Here is a 23025-nt window from a genome sequence, read left to right as displayed (position 1 = left end):
GAGGCCGAACTTGAGGAAGCGGAATGGGCAAGACAACGCTACGAGCAATTAAACCTCATTGACGAGAAAAGACTGAAAGCACTATGTCACGGACAGTGCTACCAACAGAGGATGGCTCGAGCATTCAACGCCAAGGTCCGTCACCGAGAGTTCAATCTCGGTGATCTTGTCTTACATGTCGCACCCGATTCTCGAGGGAAGAAACGCCAAGGTCCGTCACCGAGAGTTCAGTCTCGGTGATCTTGTCTTACATGTCGCACCCGATTCTCGAGGGAAGTTCTCGTACAAATACGACGGTCCCTTCGTCATTAAAGAGACTTTCTCCGGGGGAGCAATCATTTTGAGCGATATGGACGGCACCGAAAACGCACTTCCCGTCAACGCTGACGCCATCAAGAAGTATTATCCCTGATCACTCGTATTTGCCTTTCGTTTGCCGGGCCTCGCACCCGTTTCGTTTGTAAAACATTTCCGTTCATATATACGAGTACCAACTCCCACCATTTTTCCAGTGCAAAACCTTCTTGAGAGAAAAAGAATAATTCTCCCGCTAGGTCGAAAACCTCCTCGAGGCAGCCTAGGCAAAAGCTAGGGAACGAGTGGCACGACTTAAAATCCTGCAAAGGGGAGTCGTGGCAAAAGGAGAGTATAAATCATTTCCTCGCTAGGTCGAAAACCCTCAAAGAGCGGCCTAGACAAAAGTTAGAGGATCCGAGGGGTGCGATCTCACCCAAATACGGGTGATCGTAGCAAAATGTGAGCATTCATGTGAGAAAAATCAAATAAAATACCCCGCTAGGTTATCACGCATCTCGCAGTCTAGGCAAAAGTTAGGGGACAATGTCGGCTCGACCATGAAAGAAAGGCAACACTTCTCCGTGAAGCTACACCGAGTAGTGGTTCGGCATCCTTCGACGCAAGCAAACTCTCTTCGACTCTCCAGGCTTGAGACTCGCCCCGGAATGGGGTCGAATCGACGTATCCTTGATTTGGAGGATCCTATAATATCTCTTCCTTTACCTTTATGCACATATTCCACGGGTTACCCGTTTTAGAAAAAGCCATTTTCCGATAGGGACGCGGCCGCCCTCCAATGGCCACCAATATCACATCCCCGATACATCTTTACATAGATTCCTCTTACACGTCGTAGTCTCAACGATTTCGCGCAGCTGACATCCTTTGCAAGTTTTCTCTTTTCTACATACAGGCGCGATTGGGAATCCCAAAGGATACTCCCCACCGACGGATTCATGTCTGCCTCACGCGACAGGTCGTGCTCTCGATACGCCGGAAACCGTCGAGGGATGCGCCATACCACCCAAACCAACGGCATCCAAAGAAGGACAAATGATAGGAGATCATCATCAATCGTCGTGCATGAGGCGGTCCGGGCCCGAGCGCTAGGCGAACCATATCATACGGCGCTTCGCGCAAATCCCAAATCCTGTTCGGGTCCATCCCGGTCTAAATTCCTGTTTCAGGTCCATCCCGGTCTAAATTCCTGTTCGGTCCATCTTGGTCTAAATTCCTGTTTCGGGTCCATCCCGGTCTAAATTCCTGTTCGGGTCCATCCCGATCTAAATTCCTGTTTCGGGTCCATCCCGGTCTAAATTCCTGTTTCGGGTCCATCTCGGTCTAAATTCCTGTTCGGGTCCATCTCGATTTAAAATTCCTATTTCGGGTCCATCCTGATCTAAATTCCTGTTTCGGGTCCATCCCGGTCTAAATTCCTGTTTCGGGTCCATCTCGGTTTAAATTCCTGTTCGGGTCCATCCCGGTCTAAATTCCTATTCGGGTCCATCCCGGTCTAAATTCCTGTTCGGGTCCATCCCGATCTAAATTCCTGTTCGGGTCCATCCCGGTTCTAAATTCCTGCACAATATCCCGATGCATCCAAGCAGGGTAGAGCAGCCATGGGAGAACGGTATCAGAGCAGTCGCCGGACCCAAAAAGGGGGTGCTTCTTATAATCTTTGGCTACATCCTCTAACCGAGCATGCAAACAAAGAGGGGCAAGTTGTCAGCACCCCATTTTGGCCCACCAGCTCCCTACACGAGAATCCCCGGCCAAAGTCCGGATTACTATTCATCACCCGACAATCGGAGGCGAACATGCGAGCACGTAACCATGAATTACGGGAGAGGAGCATGGTCCACTAAGAAGACAGGGGAGAGCAATCAGAAAGGTAAACAGACGACAAGTCCCGGAGCAACAGGAGCTGGCACTGCGGCACTATTTATCACCGAATCACCAAAGCATCGAAAGGTACCCAATATTGGACTCTAAAAATCCCTCCTAGTGCCAAAGTGACCAATGACGCATCCGGGCGCGTTTCGGAGGTGTTCTGCTTAAGCCGGGGCACCCCCCAAACTCTCACAAACACCTTTTCTGACAGGGCTCCGGGAGACTCGATCCACGGACGAGTAAACGTCACCCGGAAACGGGTCCACACACACCTAAGGACCACCAGGACCATGGAACAAGTTCCAGATCGCCTTTCGAGGCTCCTCTTGGTCTCCCGAGTGAGTCCCAACCCAGAAAAGGGCCCCTGTCAAACCGAATCCAACGCGGGGAGCGCATTCAGTGGAAAGTTGACGTCCGAGCTTCACGCCACTCGTTCCCTACCACTCTTAGGGTCAAAGAAATCATTTCGCCTCGGGCCAAGCAAGTCAATTAGGTCTCCCGAGTGACATTTCAGTGGTCACGGACGCCTCTCGGCGAGTCTTCGGAACGTGTTTCTGACGAACAGAGGCCACAGCGGTCTCTGAACACCCCAGGACATTCGGGAAACACTGAGAAAACCCCGGTCGCAGATCCCTAGGTCTCCTCCGACTAATGGTCTTCGGTCAGGGACGGCGAGCCAACGATCCCACACGGGACAAAAAGCTCACCGAGACAAGCACTACAATGCACAAAGGAGCAATTGGAGAACAGGGACGGTCAACTCCTCTCTGAATATCCAAACAGGGCAAAACCGACTCTCGAGGTGCCGAGTCACCCGAATATTCACTCACATGACATATGGCGATATTAGGCTCATTCAAATCCTCTTCGTACAAGCATTCCAAATCTATTAATTAATCGGACATAGGGGATCGAACGCGCGTTCAATCAAGTCTCGAGCTTCTCCCGGCTTTTCTCTTAGTCGAATGGGACCCACAGCTCAACCAAGTCATGCCTCCAAGCCACGGCTCAAACCCTAAGCCTCGGCTCCAACTCCAAGCCACGGCTTGGCAGCAACTAGCCTCGGCTAGAACCGAAGGCCGGTGGCTCCAACCCTCCAAGAGCTCCCTCTACCACACAAATTCAAATATCTCCTTACACACACTCACATCCATCACCTCCCATCAACTTTCCCTAACTTCCCCTACACTCAACATGATCATTTCCCTTCCCTAATCCCCTTCCAAATTTCGGCAGCCCTTTAATCCCCCCAAAACCGCACTTAACTTCACTAAACCAAGCCGTTAAGCCTCCCTTTATAAACCATAAGCTTCATCAACCTAATCACTTCTTCAATTCCACTCTCTCTCAAGCCAACTTCTCTCTAGAAAGCTCTCAACCTCCAACCCATCCCCTCATCCTCGCACAGCCCATCTCGTGGCCAAGACCGGCCAAAATCACCGGAAAACCGCTCGGTATTCTGATTACCGCCCGACCCGACTTAAGCCAAACATCACCAAACTCCCTAGCCTACATATTTCCCACCCCCCAAGTCCATTTCCAGGCATAAATTTTCGGTTTGAAGCCTCCATCCTCACGTTCTAACCGAAAACACCATCGGGTCCCGAAGCTCCTCGCCGGGTGCATCCGAGCTTCAAACAATGTGCCATTTCCTCCCACGACTTTGCCGAGTCGCGCCATCATGTTCAAAGGGTCCCTCATAACCCTCACTCTCCCCCGTGAAGAGGTGGTCACGGTCCGAGAGCCATACCACCGTGCACAACCTTCGTTTCATCCGTTTTCTCTTTATCGGGTTCATTGATTTTTACCGGGTCTTTTCTCACTATTTCAGGTTTGCCTAGGCCTTGGAACGTTCGGGACCTTTCACGAACACCTAGATCTGTCCCTTAGGAGTCCAAGGAGCCCGATCTTGCACCGTGCCGTAGTCAGAGCTAGCGTGCCGAGCTCAATCTTGCCAAGCTGCCAAGGTCGCTGCCTTAGGGGTGTTCACTGCCCGTCACGACCAACCGAGTCTTGCGACTCCCAGGGCCACTTCCCCGACTCTTTCCCTCGTACATCGAGGCTATGTAACATTCTTCTACGACTTAGAGAAGCTAGGATCCTCGATGTTTGCTTGTTATGAAGCGTTAATGTGATTTATAAACCGGAAAGCATGAAAGTTGCTATTTTTCTTCTAGATCCGGGCTTCCCCATGCATTCCCATGCACGTACGCCCATCATATTCCATTTATGCGCCCATGTCATGACCGTATGATGCATAAACTCATGTGCCATGATAGCAAACGGCTCGGATCGGGACGAGAGAGACCCCCTTGGCCACGGTTGAGACACGGGAACTCACGGCCTAATCTCAAGGGAGAGACCTGTGAGCTCCTTTGGCTTACCCGGGGCTAGGACGGTCTCTCTCTTCCCCGAAACGAGTTGATTCCTATATCTCCCATATCGTTAATCATGTGTAACATACTAGCATGACGGGAAAAGATCCAAATCGGGGCCGAAGAGACCATCCCGACCCGTGTGAGCCACAGAAGCTCCTGGTCACCCTTGATGGAATGTGGCCGAGAGCTTCCTTGGACCACACAAGTCCGGGAGGCCCTCTTTCACTTCGAGATGGGTCGATTCCCGTGTTTTTATCCGTTTCGTTATCACTTGAGTCGATGTCGTTTATTGATTCCTTTAAATATTTTGTTTGTACGTGTTTGTATGCTCTTGCATGATTATGACCATGGCGGCATCGATGTGATTAAAACATGTGTTATTATCGTGTTTGACATATTGTGTATGCAAGAGACGATTAGAGTCGACGTGGGAGATCACCCATAATTCGAGACGGGTCAAGGAGACCGCTGGGCTCCTCCCTTCGGGAAGGGGCCGAGTGCTCCCGGACCCCTCCCGAGTTTAGGGCGACCTCCTTAGTCGTTTCGGAATCGCTCCTTGAAATGGGTGTATTGATGTTCGTGTTTTATCGTTGGCTATGTGATAATTACATGGTAGACGCGTTGGTTTCAGACAATTATTCGTTAAATCCATAATACCCATAATGCAAGACCACCGTCATTGAATAATTTCACGAACGGGAGAAACGGGACGTATCATTCGGCTAATTAAATTACTTGGACTAAATAATTGGATAAATTGATTATTAATTCGTAAACGTATCGATGGTTCACGGAACGGCGGGAATGCCCTTTTCCTTAAAAAAAGCTCACAATTTCAAAACACAAAGACGTGTAACACGAATAGAATCGACGTCTAGCGAGTACTCGCGTGCTACGACTCGAGTCCGGGCCCAATTTGAGGCGGCTCGAATCGAGACGCGCGAGTCCTCCTTAGACCTCTTCGTGTCACACTATCTTTAATTTGCATACGAACATCACACGTTTTATTATCCAAGGGCATAACCGTCATTCCTTGATTCACCGATACCTTAGGCGTTAGGGAGTTGGAAACACCTCGATCTATGGACGGGAAAGGGCAACCCATTCGGGTGCGAGTTTCATTCGCACGGTCCATTCCGTTCACTTTCGGTGTTTCTATCTTGCTATCGTAGATTCGGTGGTGAACATTTTATTTCTGTCACGAAATACGAAGAACCGGATTAATCATGTATTCGACTTAATCAAACATTAGATAATGGATAGGTGGAATACTAGATTCCAATCTAGAGTCAAAATACGAGTTTGGCTAATTCGGTGAAACCGTAGTGACACCTAACTAAATAAGAGTTCTAAAACAAATCCACACATATAATCGACTTAGAACTATATTCTAGCCCACCATCTATGTTTGCCTAGGTTAGATACATTGTTTGTTAATCAACCCCGGTTAATAACCGATTAAATCACGTACACTCGACTTAATATACCACTTGTCTGTATTCCCCTTTATTTATTAGTTATTATCTGTTCTTCATCAGTTTTATCATTTTTCTTCTATTTTCCATTTGTTTCTGCCAATTTGTTACGGTTCGAGTTTGAGCCCATAGGTTATGTGTTGCACGGGGTCCAACGCCCCAAACCACCGAACACGAGGTCCAACGCCTCCTAACTCGCTAAGCGCGTGCAACCCGAGTGCGGAATGGGATCTAGCCTCGATTCACCATCATACTCCAAACATGGCCTATGTGGAAGGCAATTTGGATTGGATGTGTGAAACGTGTTTAGATATCACTCGGGAGCTCGATCGGTCCAACGGTTACAGTGGGAATCAATCGGTTCTCCTGCAGACCGTTGGTTCGATCGGACCCGACCCCTGGCTCCTGGAGCCCGCGTTGCCTAAATCTATTTATTGGTTATTCAAAACACACGGTGAGCCAGAGCAGAATATTGGCCCAATGCAAATCGATCGAGATCCATTTACTTATTCAGTTACACTTTGTAATTATTCGAGAGAACATTGCGAGGATTTTATTTGTATATTCACTCATTCACTTGTAAGGATCCCCGATCAGCGAGCAAGAGGTCCGAGTGTCGAACTGGTCAAGTTGGTCTACTGTCACCAAGAGATGAGTAAGCTCGAATACTCTCGGTCTCGGTTCGCGCAGGGAATCGACCATCACGGTTCGATGAACTGTAACGATAAGATAGTGAACCGATTCCTCGACGCACAAGTCTACTCATCTTTCGGATTCTTGGCCCAACTTGATTAATTCATCGACTTTACGATGTCAAAACGGGCGAGTCAAGTGCAACCCTAAATCATGCGGTAAATAAAACAAAACGGCAAGCCTAGCAAACTAAAGTACTGAAAGGGCGTGCGAGATATAGGCCCGCACGTAATAGAACCCGAATTCGGAATTTTCGGTTCCGTATGACCATTGCCTTAGCATTTAGGTGTACCCCGTACCCCTAGACCCGGGTAACTTGCCGGCCCTCGACCTTCGGGTCGAAAAATGGCAAGTGGCGACTCCTTCTCACGCGTGTCCGTCGCTCGTCCCCGGGAAGGTGGACACTCCCAAGCCGCGTTGCATAGGCGTGCCCCGACGAGATGAAATTCGGGTGCGCACATCGAATGATTCAACTCTCGGACCGTTTGCTTGCCAACTGAGATTCTTACATATTGAGTGTACAAAACAAAAATCCTTACAATGAACTCTCAAAAATATATCAAATCATAATTACAAATAGGTGAATCTCGGTCAGTTTGCATTCGGTTATTATTCTGCTCTAACTCACTGTGAGTTTAAGGAAACACCGAAAAACTGAAATTCGACATGCGCTCTCAATGAATAGGGCGTTGGACCTTGTGCTTGATAATTAGGGCGTTGAACCCTAATATTATTCGGCCTAGAGATCAGGCTCGACCCGCATGACAAACAAGTGTTGAAAGATAGCACGCAGCAGGTAAATAACAGACAAGGTGTTTGTTATTATCGAGTGTACGTGTTTTAACAAGTTGTTAATCCGGGGTATTTTGGCATGCAAATCCTACCCTAGACAAACAAGCACGTGCCAATGTTTTAGCATTCGGCTTTGTTTTAAGAACTTGACAAAGAGAGTCAAATCTCATGTGTGTGGATTGCTTTTACAGTTGTTCTGTATTGTGACACTGAATTCCACTGAATTAGCCAAACTCGTATTTTGACTCTAGATTTGGAATCTAGAATTCCTCCTAACCATTATCTAGTGTTTAGTTAGGTCGAGTGAAAGGTTAATCAGCATTTTGCATGTTTTCTGACAGAGATAACCGTTCTAGTTACCCGAGTCTATGTTAGGATGACAGAAACTCATCAGTTAGATAAGAAAAGGCTATGCAGATGAACCTACACCTGAACAAGTAGCCCGTTCTTATCCCGTACTATAGTGTTTCTGTCATGCCAACCCTAAGGGTGTCGCTGAATTGTGAAAAGATGATTTTGCCCTTTGTTTGAAAATTGTTTTCAGAAAAGGGGAAACATCGTAGTGCGGGCCACCTCGGCCTGTAGTCGGTGTCAACCAAATCTCTGGATCGTCCAGGGTTGTGCAAGAACCTCGAAAAAGCCAAAGAACCGGTCGATCTGCCCGGAAGTGATCTAGAAAGATCTTCTGTATCCTGACCTGAGCTACTTGGAATCAGGTAAAAACTCAAGTTGAGACACGGAAGCCCTTTTCAGACATCCATGCTACATTGGACCGCGCGTTTCGGGTTTTGACAATTCATCGACGCGAGTTATCAGTTAATGGCCAATTCGTGTAAACTTTATCAGTGTGAAGTGGGTTTAATTATGTGAGCGTCCCAATTAACCCGTTTGTGGAATTAATGCTTAAGGTTATTGCTGAATGCATTAATTATGAAAACAATTCGTGATTCGACGACCAAAACGAATCCATAATGATCAAGAATAATCCGGTTGAATAACCGACAATATCCTTATAACCAAATGGATCCGAATGAGTCCTCGATACACAAATCCATGCATGCTTTGTTTTGAAAAGACATTTTCATGCAATATTGCGACGATAATGTAAATTGCAAATTACACGAAAGCCGAGAACGGACTCAAAACGGGAAGAGGAAGCCTCATGCAACCCGTACGAGTCTAAAAGGCTCTCGGTTACTTCTCCTTGGAGATAGCCGAGAGGTCCCATGGCCCGAATGGGGTTCCACGAGGTTTCCCCGTCTCGTTTCGAATCATTTCTCACATGCTTAGACGACAAACATTATAAATGACACGATTAAACGAAAGTCGGTATTGCCATGATTTGAATAACGCATTCGAACATGGAAACATGCACAAACAAGTGATTTAAGGAATCGATAAAACAATACCGACTTCATGCACGTGAGAAAATACGATGAAACTCGGGAATCGAACTTGGATTGGGTCAAGAAGATCGTTCCTTGCCCGAAAGGAGCAAGAGAGCATTCGGTCACCTCCCTTGGAGGGAAACCCGTGAGCTCTTTGCCTTTCCCGGGTCAGGATGTTCTTCTCAACTACGATCCAAGTGTTTCCCGACATGCTAGCATATAAATCAAGGATAAATATGCATGATATAACATGGAAAATGCATAAAGATTAAAACTTGAAAATAAAACATACATAAAACCCCTTATAACTCCATAAACGCAAAGAGAATGTAAAAGTTCTAGCTCCTCTAAGTCGGGAATGGTCATACCTAGTCCCGAGATGCGGGATGGTACCTTCAAGAGTCGGGTTGGACCGTTGATGGGTCGGGTTTGGGCTGTTTTCCGTTGAACAGACTCGAATGGCACCAAACAGATCCGGTTGGAATACTGGACAGACCCGACTGGCACAAGTCGGGTCGGACGTCGCCACGGAGGCTCCCGATGGAATTTTGAGGCAAGGTCGGCGGCCTTGGGTAGCCAAGGGACCCTCTAGGTGACCGTGGTGGTCGTTTGTTCCCAGAGTTGTCGGGTCGACCCCTACAGTCCTGCAAAAATCACCCAAAACAGAGCACGTCTGGAATTTCGGACCCAACTGGCATAAGTCGGGTCAGACGTCGCCACGGAGGCTCCCGATGGAATGTTTGAGCAAGGCCAACGGCTCCCGACTGCTAACTCACCTCCGAAGGTGGCTGTGGTGGTCGTTTTCCGAGAAGAGTCCTGGATCGACCCGATCTGCAAGAAAACCGTACAAACAGTCAGAAATTTTGACCCGACTAGGCAGTCGGGCTGTTTCTTCTTCCTGGGGTTAAACCGACGGGTGTTTCTCAGATTTCTTGACTCCTTGACACCCTAGGGTTGTGCGGGGAGGTGTTTGATGGGTTTTGGTAGCTGAAACCGACTTGGAAAGGCTTGAACCCCGGTTTGACATTTTTGACCCGAGAAGGACCAAATCTGTCCAGATTTTGTTCAAGGCTGGTTCTATGGATTAGAGGCTTCAAACTTAAAATCTAAGCTCAGAAATGGATAGAGGGGGTCAAAAACATGTGGGATATGAAGTTCGGTAAAGTTTGGATTTAAGCCGGGATGGATTCCGACTTAAGACTTTGTCCGGTTTTGCTTGGTTTTGCTTGTTCTTGCTGAGCTGCGATTTTGCTGAACTCCTTGAGAGTTTGAGAGCTTTTGTTTGAGTGAGAAATGCTAGAGAGAGAGTGCTTGAAGGTGAATGATTAAGTTAATGACATTTGGACAATATATAGGCTATGCTTAAGTGCAATTAAGTGTGAAAAAGCTTGATTAAGGGCATGCTTATGGGGATCCGAATTTTCTAAGAAAGATAAGGATGAATCTCCTCCATGCATTCTTCATGAAGATGAGCCAAGAAGCATTAATGGCATGGAAGTGAAGTTGGAGTGTGATCTTGGAAGACTTGAAGATATTTTGGTGCAAGTGTGCAAGAGAAGACAAGAGGCAATGGAGAGGGCGGCAGTGGGAATTACGGCTGCCCTAGGGCATGCCGTGGGTCCCACGTATTTTGAGGAAAGTTTGGGACAAAGTTCGGGTCTTAATTGGTCGCGCATTCGAAGTTCGTGGTTCGAATTGAATGTCTAATTATCGACATGCGCGAGAAAACGGGTTTAATGAGCCTGAGATTGGCATTTTTCATGGAGAAATGTCCCGGAAGTGTACGAGGCTCGGAAGCCGATTTTGCTTTATTGTAGGTCACCAGAGCGAAGTTGTTCGCTTCTGACAGCATATCTTGTGTTTGCATCTCACGTTACTCATTTTGACATGAATTGTCAGACAACGTGAATAATTGACCCTTAAGCCGGTAATGCCAACGTGGGGCCGGAGACGTCCTAGGAGGCCGAAACTGGATTTCTCAGAATGTTTTCTGAGTTGCTTGGGCACTCCGGAGATTACTATAATCTCTGTTTGTCGAGATCAGACCTCCAAGGACTTGAAAAGTGTATCTCAGACCTCTAAAGAACTGCTCGGGAGGTCTAGATGAGTCGTGTGATTTATTCCGACGATTCCACGTTGAGCCTTGAGAAGGCTAGCATGGTGTAGGGTAGACACCCGGCGTCAAGTTTTCGTAAAAAGGACCTACGGATATGCATTTCCACTGAAAATGGCTATTTCTGCTACTCGGAGGTTACTCGGGAAACTGAAAAGGGTTTTTCTGTCTGTTTTGCCCAATTGTAAATGTCCGCTAGAGTTTTCAGGGCAATGCAGTATGAACTTCGTTTGCCGTAATTTCATCAGACCAGTCTCCGGCTATGCTGTTCCGAAGAGGGGTATGCTTGTTTTGCCGCTCGGAAGTCATTTGAAGTGTCTGTGTGACTTCCAAGAGACAATCTGAAGCATTGTTCATGCTCTGTGTGCTGGTGGAGCATGGCCGAATATGACATTTGGAATTAACTTTTCTCCAGGAAACAGGCATTTCTGGACTTCTATTGAAAAGTTGTCTGTATACAGAAAGTTGTTCTATATAGAGCAGATGATTTGCAAAATGCCTTTGGGGACACTTTTCAGCTGTTTGGCATTGAAGTGGATTTTTGAAGTCCAATATTGGCTATCTTCCGACGATCGAGCGAACTATCGGAAAATAGTACCGTCCGTGTGATATACTGAAAATGCCGGTTATGGACATTGTTGAGCCCTCTGGTCGCTCTGTTGCCTTTTGATGACCCCTAGAGTCCTTCTGTCAGGTGTATGTGTCATTTGCCCGATTACGCCGACTTGAGGATGAATATTGATTTTCCGCTCTGTTGAGCCGTTTTTCTGTACTATGCTCAAGTCATAGCTTGTATGCTGTCAATGAGCATCATTTGCTAGATGGACCAAAATGGGGTGTTGACAGCTTGCCCCTCTTTGGCTGGATGCTCGAATAGAGGATTCGGCCAAACACATAAAGAAGAACCCCGTTTTGGTCGGAGTGATTCGCTTTGCCATCTCCCTTGACAATCTTTTCATCCTTCTTTGGATATGAAGGGAATTGTGTACCTAATGTGAAGAAAGAAGAAATAAAATAAGGTTTGGACATGCTTTTGCATAAAGTAAAGAAAAGATGTACGAAGACAGCATATGCAGTAACATGAAATGACGTAAAAGGGAAACATGCAAACAGTGCGCGGTTGGAAGTAAAGAGTGCAAAGGTTAAAGGGAAGTGTGAAGCTTAAGGGAAAGTGCAAAGCTTAATGGAAATTGCAAAGTGCAAGGCAAAAGAGAGGGCGCTTGCCCTAAGTTTTACAAGACGTGTAAGTGAGAGGACCCATCAAACTTGAGAAGCAATAAAGTAAACTCACACGGGTTAGCAGACCCGGCAAGGTTGCAAGAGGCACGAGCGAGGTGGCTCGGCGAACTTGCAGTGCAGGAAAGTAAGCTCGCACGGGTTAGCAGACCCGGCAAGGTTGCAAAAAAAGTAAACTAGCATGGGTTAGCAGACCCGGCAAGGTTGCATAAAAGTAAACAAGCACGGGTTAGCAGACCCGGCAAGGTTGCAAGAGGAACGAGCGAGGTGGCTCGGCGAACTCGCGATGCAGGAAAGTAAGCTCGCACGGGTTAGCAGACCCGGCAAGGTTGCAAGAGGCACGAGCGAGGTGGCTCGGCGAACTTGCGGTGCAGGAAAGTAAGCTCGCACGGGTTAGCACACCCGGCAAGGTTGTAGAAAAGTAAACTCACACGGGTTAGTAGACCCGGCAAGGTTGCAAGAGGCACGAGCGAGGTGGCTCGGCGAACTTGCGGTGCAGGAAAGTAAGCTTGCACGGGTTAGCAGACCCGGCAAGGTTGCCGAAAAGTAAACTCGCACGGGTTAGCAGACTCGACAAGGTTACAGAAAAGTAAACTCGCAAGGGTTAGCAGACCCGGCAAGGTTGCAGAAAAGTAAACTCGCACGGGATAGCAGACCCGGCAAGGTTGCAAGAGGCACGAGCGAGGTGGCTCGGCGAACTTGCGGTGCAGGAAAGTAAGCTCGCACGGGTTAGCAGACCTGGCAAGGTTGTAAGAGACACGAGCGAGGTGGCTCGGCGAACTTGCAGTGCAGGAAAGTAAGCTCGCACGAGTTAGCAGACCCGGCAAGGTTGCAGAAAAGTAAACTCGCACGGGTTAGTAGACCCGGCAAGGTTGCAGGAGGCACGAGCGAGGTGGTTCGGCGAACTCGCTGTGCAGGAAAGTAAGCTCGCACGGGTTAGCAGACCCGGCGAGGTTGCAGAAAAGTAAACTCGCACGGGTTAGCAGACCTGGCAAGGTTGCAAGAGGCACGAGCGAGGTGGCTCGGCGAACTTGCGGTGCAGGAAAGTAAGCTTGCACGGGTTAGTTAACCCGACAAGGTTGCAAGAGGCACGAGCGAGGTGGCTCGGCGAACTTGCAGTGCAGGAAAGTAAGCTCTCACGGGTTAGCAGACCCGGCAAGGTTGCTAAAAAGTAAACTCGCACGGGTTAGCAGACCCGGCAAGGTTGCAAGAGGCACGAGCGAGGTGGCTCGGCGAACTTGCGGTGCAGGAAAGTAAGCTCGCACGGGTTAGCAGACCCTGCAAGGTTGCAAGAGGCACGAGCGAGGTGGCTCGGCGAACTTGCGGTGCAGGAAAGTAAGCTCGCACGGGTTAGCAGACCCGGCAAGATTGCAGAAAAGTAAACTCGCACGAGTTAGCAGACCCGACAAGGTTGCAAGAGGTACGAGCGAGGTGGCTAAGCGAACTCGCGATGCAGGAAAGTAAGCTCGCACGGGTTTGCAGACCCGACAAGGTTGTAGAAAAGTAAACTCGCATGGGTTAGCAGACCCGGCAAGGTTGCAAGAGGCACGAGCGTGGTGGCTCGGCGAACTTGCGGTGCAGGAAAGTAAGCTCGCACGAGTTAGCAGACCCAGCAAGGTTGCAGAAAAGTGAACTCGCACGGGTTAGCAGACCCGGCAAGGTTGCAAGAGGCACGAGTGAGGTGGCTCGGCGAACTTGCAATGCAAGAAAGTAAACTCGCAATTTAATGCAAAGTCTAATATGAGTGCAAATGCTTGGGAATGGAATGAGGTGTGCAAGGAATCATTGTGATTCAATTTGAGCATTGTGCTTGTCGATGGTGCAAGTGATGCTGTGAAAAAATGCTTCGTTGGTTGTCATCTGCTTGAGATACAACTGAGTGCGTTGAGTGCTATGCTGAAGACTCTTCGGATGTGGGTGTGAAACCCTAGGTGTAAAACCCGAATGCAATGGAGCGGGCGTGGAACCCTGACTGTAGTGAAACAGACGTGAAACCCGAATGCAGTGAAGTGGGCCGATGTTGCTCCGAGAGTTCTGATTCATCGGAGACCGACGTTGATGCTGGAGCGGTTGCCCTGGCGATGCGATGAGGGATTTTGCTTTGCGGGATGCCACGTGCTGAAGGAGTCGAGCACTAGGGCGAAGCGCCTACGTATCCCGAGTGGTCGGGAATCAGAGTCTGCCGTAGTTTTTGCCGTTTGCAGTACCTGTGATCCCGGCATTACTAGTAAATCATATGAGAAATACTAACAAGTGATAGGTACATGTGTCTACCAGCAAGTGTACTGGGTCAGATCAAGTAATATAGTGATGAATAGAGTGTCGATCCTACAAGGATTAATTAAGTACTAAACCTATATTAGATTCTATTATTATCTAAGCAATCAAATTAAGAGAATTAACTAATTAACTACTAATCAACCTAAATCGTCACAAAGAGCAGAAAGAGAATTGTATGAAAATATATCAATTGAAAGTGGGAAAAACAGAATCCACCCTAGTTTCACTAATCAGATTGCCATCATGTTATATAGACTGATAGCTATGTGGTTATTCAAGTGAGTTTATCAAGCCTTTAAAATTAAAGTCTTAAACCTCTAATTAATCAATCAGCTCCCGCATCTCTATTTAATAGTGGACTCTAAATTATAATCATACACCTTCCAGTGCTATGATTGTCTAATGCCCTAAATTAATTATCCATAATGTCTTAGCGAATAACTAACTAGAAACATTGCATTAATCCCTGGATAATCTCTAATTAAACTAATTAACGCAGCTATCGCATTTAACTAATTAGTCTAATCAAGAATTCCTAACAAACACTATATCAACTCCCGTATCAATAGTGTTTCTAACAATTATAACCAATTAAGAATTAAAATTGAAATTATAGGAATTGCAATCATGAATCATCAACACATCTATTAATCCTATAACATGGCGACAATCATCATATTAGCTACCTAGGGTTTCATCATATTCCCACAACAGAAGCTTAGAACATCATGGAATTGAAAACACAATTATAATTCCAAGGAGTCATTGCAATAGAATTCATATTCAGCAGTAAACTCAAGATATTGAATCCTAAAACAAAAACCCAACAATTCCTTTAAGGAATTGTCTCTTCCACAATTCTTCGCTTCAAATCAATTGATCCAGGTGACGGCTCCAGACAAGACCCTCTCCAAAAACTCTCTAGGTTAAAAGAATGGTGAAAGATGGCTCCCCCCTAGGGTTTCCTAATCTTGTTATGAGGAGTATTTATATTCAAAACAAAAAAAAAAAGATTTCCGAAAGATATAGGCTGGCTCCAAATTGCGCAAAACTCCTCAATATTGCTCGTAATTCCATCTAAGTCCTCAAAGACCTACAATATCAAATTACACATAATTAAGCACTGACTTCTTATAATTTCTATAAAATTAATAATAATTTAACATGAATTGCACAATAAAATATGAGTATAATATGCCCTTATCAACTTCCCCACACTTGAACTTTTGCTTGTCCTCAAGCAAAATAAATAAGACCAAGGAAAGAAATCTATCAGAGAGAGTACAAATTTTCATATTCACTGATTTAAGCATTTGATATCTCATAATTTATTACTCGTTATTTTGTGGTGCCCACTGCTCAAACCAAACTGGAAACATGTGATCAGAGTACTACAGTTGAAATTAACCAGCTAATCTAGAGAAAGCAAATTTTAATCCAAGCGTTTAGCCTAAGATTTCTATTTCAAAAGTAAATACTCAGTCCTATAAGGAAAAATACACATTTAAACTTCATAGCTGTTAGCAGGCATATAATCCCTCTAATTTTCCCTCTAAGCAAGTCAACAAGGTAGTGAAAGCATATGGTATCTGCTTCGTCCCTAGGTTTTCTTCCTTTTTATTACAAGTCTTAATTCATTTTTTTGTTTTTGCATTCAATTTTTCCTTTCTGTTTCAGAAGCAATTTTTTTTTTCAAGTCCAATTTTTGTTTGAACTTGTGCCTTTCCGCTCTTCTCGTTATAGTGAGTTCATTGAGTCGGCACATCCCGGGCTAATCACCCAAGTGACCGGGTTTTAAAGGGACCCCTACGAACTCTTCCTCACTCTAACATTCAAGTTAGGATACTCATAACTCAATTCTTGAGTCATTGGAGTAAAGGCTATGCTTGCTTTTTTTTTTTTGAATGCTCACTAACACTTTTCAGACTTCTTTTTATAGGAATCACTAAGTACAAAGCTTCTTCTACCTCTTTCACTAAATGTTATAGTGCTATTAGAATAATTAAAAAGAGGATATACTAACTAACTTTGCTTAGAAGTAGACCTGTTTATTTTTCATTTAAGGACTTGACCGACTCTTAAACTTCAAACTCTAGGGCTAAAAACTAGGTAAATTTGATTTCTAAAGATTTGACTAATTAATTTTAACTAAGTACAAAAATCACAACAGTGGTGAGTAGGGCGCCTAAGTGAGTCAATTTTTTTTCAAACAATTCCTGAACAAATGCTATCAACAGTATTCTTCGTACAATCTCTAGATTTCAATAATTAAAAAAAATTAAAAAAAAAGAATTTGGCCTAACAATTGCCAGATAACTTAAGGACAATTATAATTCAAGGTGACAGGGAAGTATAACTATTTATCAACAAAGACAGGCATCAGATGTCATGAGTAACAAATTAAATCACAGAATTCAGACATCAACACTATACTCAATTTTATACTCCATCTGTTTAGTATCTCCCTTCCCCACACTTAGATTAAACAGTGTCCTCACTGTTCCTAATGTAGCTCTAGTAAAACGAAAATAAAAATAAAGAACATAAGAGAAAAAGAGATACTAGTACTTCCCCGATTTCGAAAAATTAAGTTGAAGCAATTGGAGTTCCAACTGGTATAGCAATAGAGAGAGTCAGCAGTTGTTATCCACCCTGGCTTCAAAAACAAAAAGAAAACAACAAAAAGAGCAAAAATAGCAGATAATCCATCTTAACTAAAACAATCAAATAGCAAATATCCCAAGTCTACCCAATGAGTGGGTGCTTGATAAAGTACAAACCAACAGCAAATCAAAATAAAACAAATGAAGCAAAAGAATTGAGAGCCAACAGGGACTTTAGCTCTCAGACATGGGCTGCCTCCCATGAAGCACTTAGTTTATAGTCGTTAGTTCGACTTTTCCAGTTCTTCAACCGAATTTGCTAGATCCACCGTAGTGGCATCACCATCAATATTTTCCCCTTCAAAGTAATGCTTGAGAAGATGACCGTTTACTTTAAAAGTGCGGTCATCTTCTGACTTCAGCTCAACTGCACCATAGGGAAAAACATTAGAAATAACAAATGGTCCAGACCATCGAGATTTTAACTTACCTGGGAACAACTTCAAGCGAGAGTTGTATAATAGGACTTTCTGACCAGGCAAAAACTCTCGCTTTAGGATGTTCCTATCATGCCATCGCTTGGCTCGCTCCTTGTATATCCTAGCATTTTCATATGCTTCCTCTCTCATCTCAGCCATCTGATTCAACTGGAGCAATCTCTTTTCACCTGCAGCTTGTAAATCAAAGTTAAGGTATTTTATGGCCCAATATGCTTTGTGCTCAAGCTCTACTGGTAGGTGACATGATTTACCATAAACAATCTTGTATGGGGACATTCCTATGGGGGTTTTGAAAGCTGTCCTGTAAGCCCACAATGCATCATCAAGTTTTAAAGACCAATCTTTCCTAGATGCATTGACTGTTTTCTCTATGATACGCTTTATTTCCCTATTGGACACCTCAACCTGTCCACAAGTCTGTGGATGATAAGGGGTGGCAATTTTATGAGTAACTCCATATTTTGATAATAATTTTTCAAATTGCCGATTGCAAAAATGTGATCCCCCATCACTTATAATGGCTCTAGGTACCCCAAATCTTGAAAAGATGTTCTTTTTCAAAAATCTGATTACAACTCTGGCATCATTACTTTGTAGAGCAACTGCTTCTACCCATTTTGAAACATAATCAACAGCCACAAGAATATATTTATTTGAAAAAGAAGAGGGACAAGGACCCATAAAGTCTATCCCCCACACATCAAAAAGCTCAATTACAAGAATGCTATTTTGTGGTACTTCATGTCTCTTAGAAATATTGCCAGTTCTTTGGCATGGAGCACAAGACATAATGTAATTCCTGCAATCATGAAATACTCTAGGCCAATAAAATCCACAAGATAAGATCTTAGTTGCAGTTCTTTCCACACCAAAGTGGCCTCCTGCTTCCTTAGAATGACAGTGTTGTATTATGCTAAGTTGTTCAGTTTCAGGCACACAGCGTCTAATTACTTGGTCAGCACAATATTTAAACAGATATGGTTCATCCCAAAAATAGTATTTCACATCATGCAAAAATTTCTTTTTCTGTTGAGATGACAAACCATATGGTGTGATGTTGCTAACCATGTAATTGACTATATCAGCATACCAAGGTAATCCTTGGATTTCTGCTACATGCAATTGTTCATCAGGGAACTTTTCATTAATGGGTGAATCTAAACAATCAGATTCCAAACGAGATAAGTGATCAGCCACTACATTTTCAGTTCCCTTTGTGTCTCTAATTTCCAGGTCAAATTCTTGTAGCAGTAGAATCCAACGAATTAGCCTAGGTTTAGCATCAGCTTTGGCAAACAAATATTTCAGTGCAGCATGGTCTGTGTATACTATGATCTTAGAACCTATCAGATAAGGCCGAAACTTGTCACATGCAAATATGACTGCTAAAAGCTCCTTTTCAGTTGTGGCATAGTTCTTTTGGGCCTCATTTAAAGTTCTACTAGCATAGTATATTGCATGAAATACCTTACCTCTCCTTTGCCCAAGTACTGCTCCTACAGCATAGTCGCTGGCATCACACATCAGCTCAAACGGGAGCTCCCAATTAGGTGCAACGATCACTGGTGCAGAAGTGAGTTTCTCCTTCAATAAATTGAATGCCTGCAAACAATTGTCATTAAAAACAAAAGCAGAATCTTTTTCAAGTAAATTACAAAGAGGTCTAGAGATTTTAGAAAAGTCCTTGATAAATCTCCTGTAGAGGCTAGCATGTCCTAAGAAGCTCCTTACTCCTTTTGTTGAAGTGGGTGGTGGCAACTTCTCTATTATCTCCACTTTTGCTCGATCAACTTCAATCCCTTTCTTTGACACCTTGTGACCTAAGACTATACCCTCTCTTACCATAAAATGACATTTCTCCCAGTTCAGAAGCATATTAGTCTCCTTACATCTTTTAAGCACACAGCCTAAATTTGTCAGACAAGATTCAAATGACTTCCCAAAAACAGAGAAATCATCCATAAATATTTCAATAAAATTCTCTAACATGTCAGAAAATATAGACATCATGCACCTCTGGAAAGTGGCAGGTGCATTACAGAGACCGAAAGGCATTCTCCTAAAGGCAAAAGTGCCATAAGGACAAGTGAATGTGGTTTTCTCCTGGTCCTCGGGTGCTATATGAATCTGATTATAACCAGAATAACCATATAGAAAACAATAATAATCATGCCCTGCAAGTTTTTCTAGCATCTGATCAATGAAGGGGAGGGGGAAATGGTCTTTATGGGTAGCATCATTTAGTTTCCTGTAATCTATACAAACTCTCCACCCAGTCACAGTACGAGTCGGGATTAATTCATTGACCTCATTTTTAACCACAGTCATACCACCCTTTTTAGGCACTACTTGAACAGGACTAACCCATTTACTATCTGAGATAGGATAGATAATACCTGCATCCAACAGTTTAAGCACTTCTTTCTTCACTACCTCTTTGAGAGTTGGGTTAAGTCGCCTCTGTGGTTGCACTATGGGTTTGCACTCAGCTTCCAACATTATCCTGTGAGTGCAAATCAAAGGGCTGATCCCTTTGATATCTGCAATAGTCCATCCTATTGCCTCCTTGTGCTCTCTCAGCACGCTTAGGAGCTGTTGCTCCTGATCACCTGTCAAGGAAGAAGAGATAATTATTGGCAAAGTATCATCTATTCCAAGATAGGCATATTTTAAATGGCTAGGCAATGGTTTAAGTTCTAGCACCGGGGACTGTGTCAAAGATGATACTGGTTTTGTCGCACTGGTGCCCAGCTCCTCATAGTAACGAGCCTTGATTTCTGATACCTTCTCCACAGATTCTTCCTCATGCTCATCATCATCACTCCAATCGTCCAGATCCCTAAGGACTGATTCCATTGTATCCACACCTGCTTTCTCCTCCACAGACTCAGAGATAAGCTCATCAATAATATCAATGGTGTAACAAGATTTGCCATCATCAAATTTCTTTATGGCGTCATAAACATTAAAAGTTATTTGTTCATTCATAACTCTTAAAGTGAGCTTACCTTGTTCCACATCTATTAATGCTTTACCTGTCGCAAGGAACGGTCTGCCAAGGATCATGGGCACCTCTCTGTCCTCCTCCATCTCCAAGACTATGAAGTCGACTGGAAATATGAATTTGTCTACCTTCACCAGGACATTCTCGACAATACCCTTTGGATATTTGATACTCCTGTCAGCAAGTTGCAAGGTAATATGAGTTTTCTTGCATTCTCCAAGTCCAAGTTTCCTGAAAATAGACAGAGGCATTAAATTTATACTTGCACCTGAATCGATAAGAACGTTCTCAAAATGAAAATTCCCTATAGTACAAGGAACAGTGAAACTCCCCTGATCTCTTTGTTTGCGTGGAAAGTTAGGCAAGTCCTTTTGGAGAATCATAGAACACTCTCCTGTAAGCATCACAAGCTCACTCCCATCAAACTTCCTCTTTTCAGTGAGCAGATCCTTCATGAATCTAGCATATGAAGGCATCTGCTGGAGTGCTTCTGCAAATGGAATGTTGATTTGCAGCTTTTTAAAGACATCTAGGAATTTAGCAAATTGGGCATCCAACTGTTGTTGCTTCAATCTTCCTGGAAAAGGGACAGGAGGAACATACGGTTTCACCCCTAGTGACTTCTGCCTTGGTTCCTCCACCTTTTGCTTACCTTTGTCTTTCTCCGGACTCTCTTCCTGAGTTTGAGCTTTTCTATTGACTGTTTCCAATTCCTTGCCACTCCTCAGCATTATAGCATTGACACCCTTGGGGTTCTCTTCAGTGTTGCTGGGTAAAGACCCTGATGGTCTATTACTCAATTGCTGAGAAATCTGACTAATCTGACCCTCTAGGTTTCGAATAGTGGCTTGTTGATTCTGTAGCATGGTGTCAGTCTTTTGTATATAGCTCAACATGAGCTCTTCCATTCTCGACTGACTTTGCTAAGGTGGAGCATTCTGAGCAGGGCCTTGCTTTTGGAATCCAGGTGGCGGTTTAAGTGCATTATTCTCATTCCTCCATGAGAAATTAGGATGATTACGCCACCCGGGATTGTAAGTGTTCGAATAAGGCCCTTGATTACTCCGCTGGAAGTTGTTGACAAAGTTCACTTGCTCTCCATTGGGTGAAGCCGAGGGATTTCCAGACATGCATTCAAGAGTCGAATGTGGTCCTGAACACAACTCACAAAAAGCAACCTGATTAGTATTAAAAGAACGTGCTGAGGTGAGTTTACTTACCTGGGTAGTGAGTGCTGAAATCTGGGTTGTCAAATTAGCAATAGTGTCCATGTCATTGACTGATGCCACTCTTGATTTACTTCTCTCATTCTGCCAATTATGTGCACTGGAGGCCATCTCTTCTATCAAAGCACTTGCTTCATCATAATTCTTACCCATCAGTGCGCCTCCTGCTGCAGCATCTACTAGAGACCTCAATGTATCATCCAGGCTAAGATAGAAGACCTCAATTAGGAGATTATCTGGCAATCCGTGATGTGGGCACTTTCTGATTGCCTCCTTGAATCTCTCCCATGCCTCATAAAGTGATTCACCATTGAACTTGGTGAAGTTAGTGATTTCGTTCCTCAATCTTGCAGTCCTAGCTGGTGGGAAAAATCTCCTGAGAAACTTAGATGAAAGGTCGGCCCAGGTGGTGATGGACTCTTGTGGCAATGAATTGAACCAGGCTCTCGCTTTATCCCTAAGTGAGAAAGGAAAAAGTTGTAATCTAATAACATCATCAGTGACATTATTCATCTTTACCGTGTTACAGTATTGGAGGAATCCTGCAATATGCTCATCAGGACTCTCGTTGGGATATCCTCCAAACTGATTTGATTGAACCATCTGAATGAGTGCTGGCTTCAGTTCAAAGTTATTAGCTGGAATAGTGGGCCTTCTGATCGCAGAACCCATAATAGTAGGTACTGCATAGTCTCGAAGTGCTCTGGCAGCACCCTGTATTTGGCGATTGATGTCATCATCTGCCATCTCAACTACCTGCAATTCTTCCCTTCTTCTGCTCTCTCTTCTCAACCGATGCAAGGTGCGCTCTATCTCAGGATCTAATGGTAGAAGTTCAGCACTTCTACTCCTGCGCATAGAATACCTGCAAAGAGAACAAGAAATAAACACACAGTAAAGTGCGCCTAAATTAACAATAGAACTAAAGGTGGTCTAATATTAAGTTAATCCCCGGCAACGGCGCCAAAAACTTGATCCACTGCAAATATATATAAAAATAAGCTCGAATTCTACCAGCAAGTGTACTGGGTCAGATCAAGTAATATAGTGATGAATAGAGTGTCGATCCCACAAGGATTAATTAAGTACTAAACCTATATTAGATTCTATTATTATCTAGGCAATCAAATTAAGAGAATTAACTAATTAA

At 44.5% G+C, this 23025-nt stretch overlaps 2 protein-coding genes and 1 non-coding gene across 3 annotated transcripts; 1 reads left to right on the top strand and 2 right to left on the bottom strand.

Moving 5' to 3' along the window:
* Positions 1-17245: 17245 nt before the first annotated feature.
* LOC116199263 lies at positions 17246-19340 on the bottom strand. The gene is made up of 2 exons (XM_031529560.1): positions 19118-19340; positions 17246-17812 (listed from the first exon to the last, which is right to left on the bottom strand). Exons 1-2 carry the CDS (start codon positions 19167-19169, stop codon positions 17430-17432), a joined length of 435 nt encoding a protein of 144 aa, XP_031385420.1. The 5' UTR covers positions 19170-19340; the 3' UTR covers positions 17246-17429.
* Positions 19341-21572: 2232 nt separating this feature from the next.
* Positions 21573-22733, bottom strand: LOC116200488. The gene is made up of 2 exons (XM_031531338.1): positions 21870-22733; positions 21573-21827 (listed from the first exon to the last, which is right to left on the bottom strand). Exons 1-2 carry the CDS (start codon positions 22731-22733, stop codon positions 21573-21575), a joined length of 1119 nt encoding a protein of 372 aa, XP_031387198.1.
* On the top strand, positions 22117-22223 carry LOC116202118. Its single transcript, XR_004156000.1, has one exon. It is a non-coding gene; the product is annotated as a small nucleolar RNA R71 (small nucleolar RNA).
* Positions 22734-23025: the final 292 nt, after the last annotated feature.

This window comes from Punica granatum, chromosome 3 (genome assembly GCF_007655135.1).
Source record: "Punica granatum isolate Tunisia-2019 chromosome 3, ASM765513v2, whole genome shotgun sequence".
NCBI classification, from domain to species: Eukaryota; Viridiplantae; Streptophyta; class Magnoliopsida; order Myrtales; family Lythraceae; genus Punica; species Punica granatum.
This window is presented reverse-complemented; position numbering and strand designations above follow the sequence as displayed.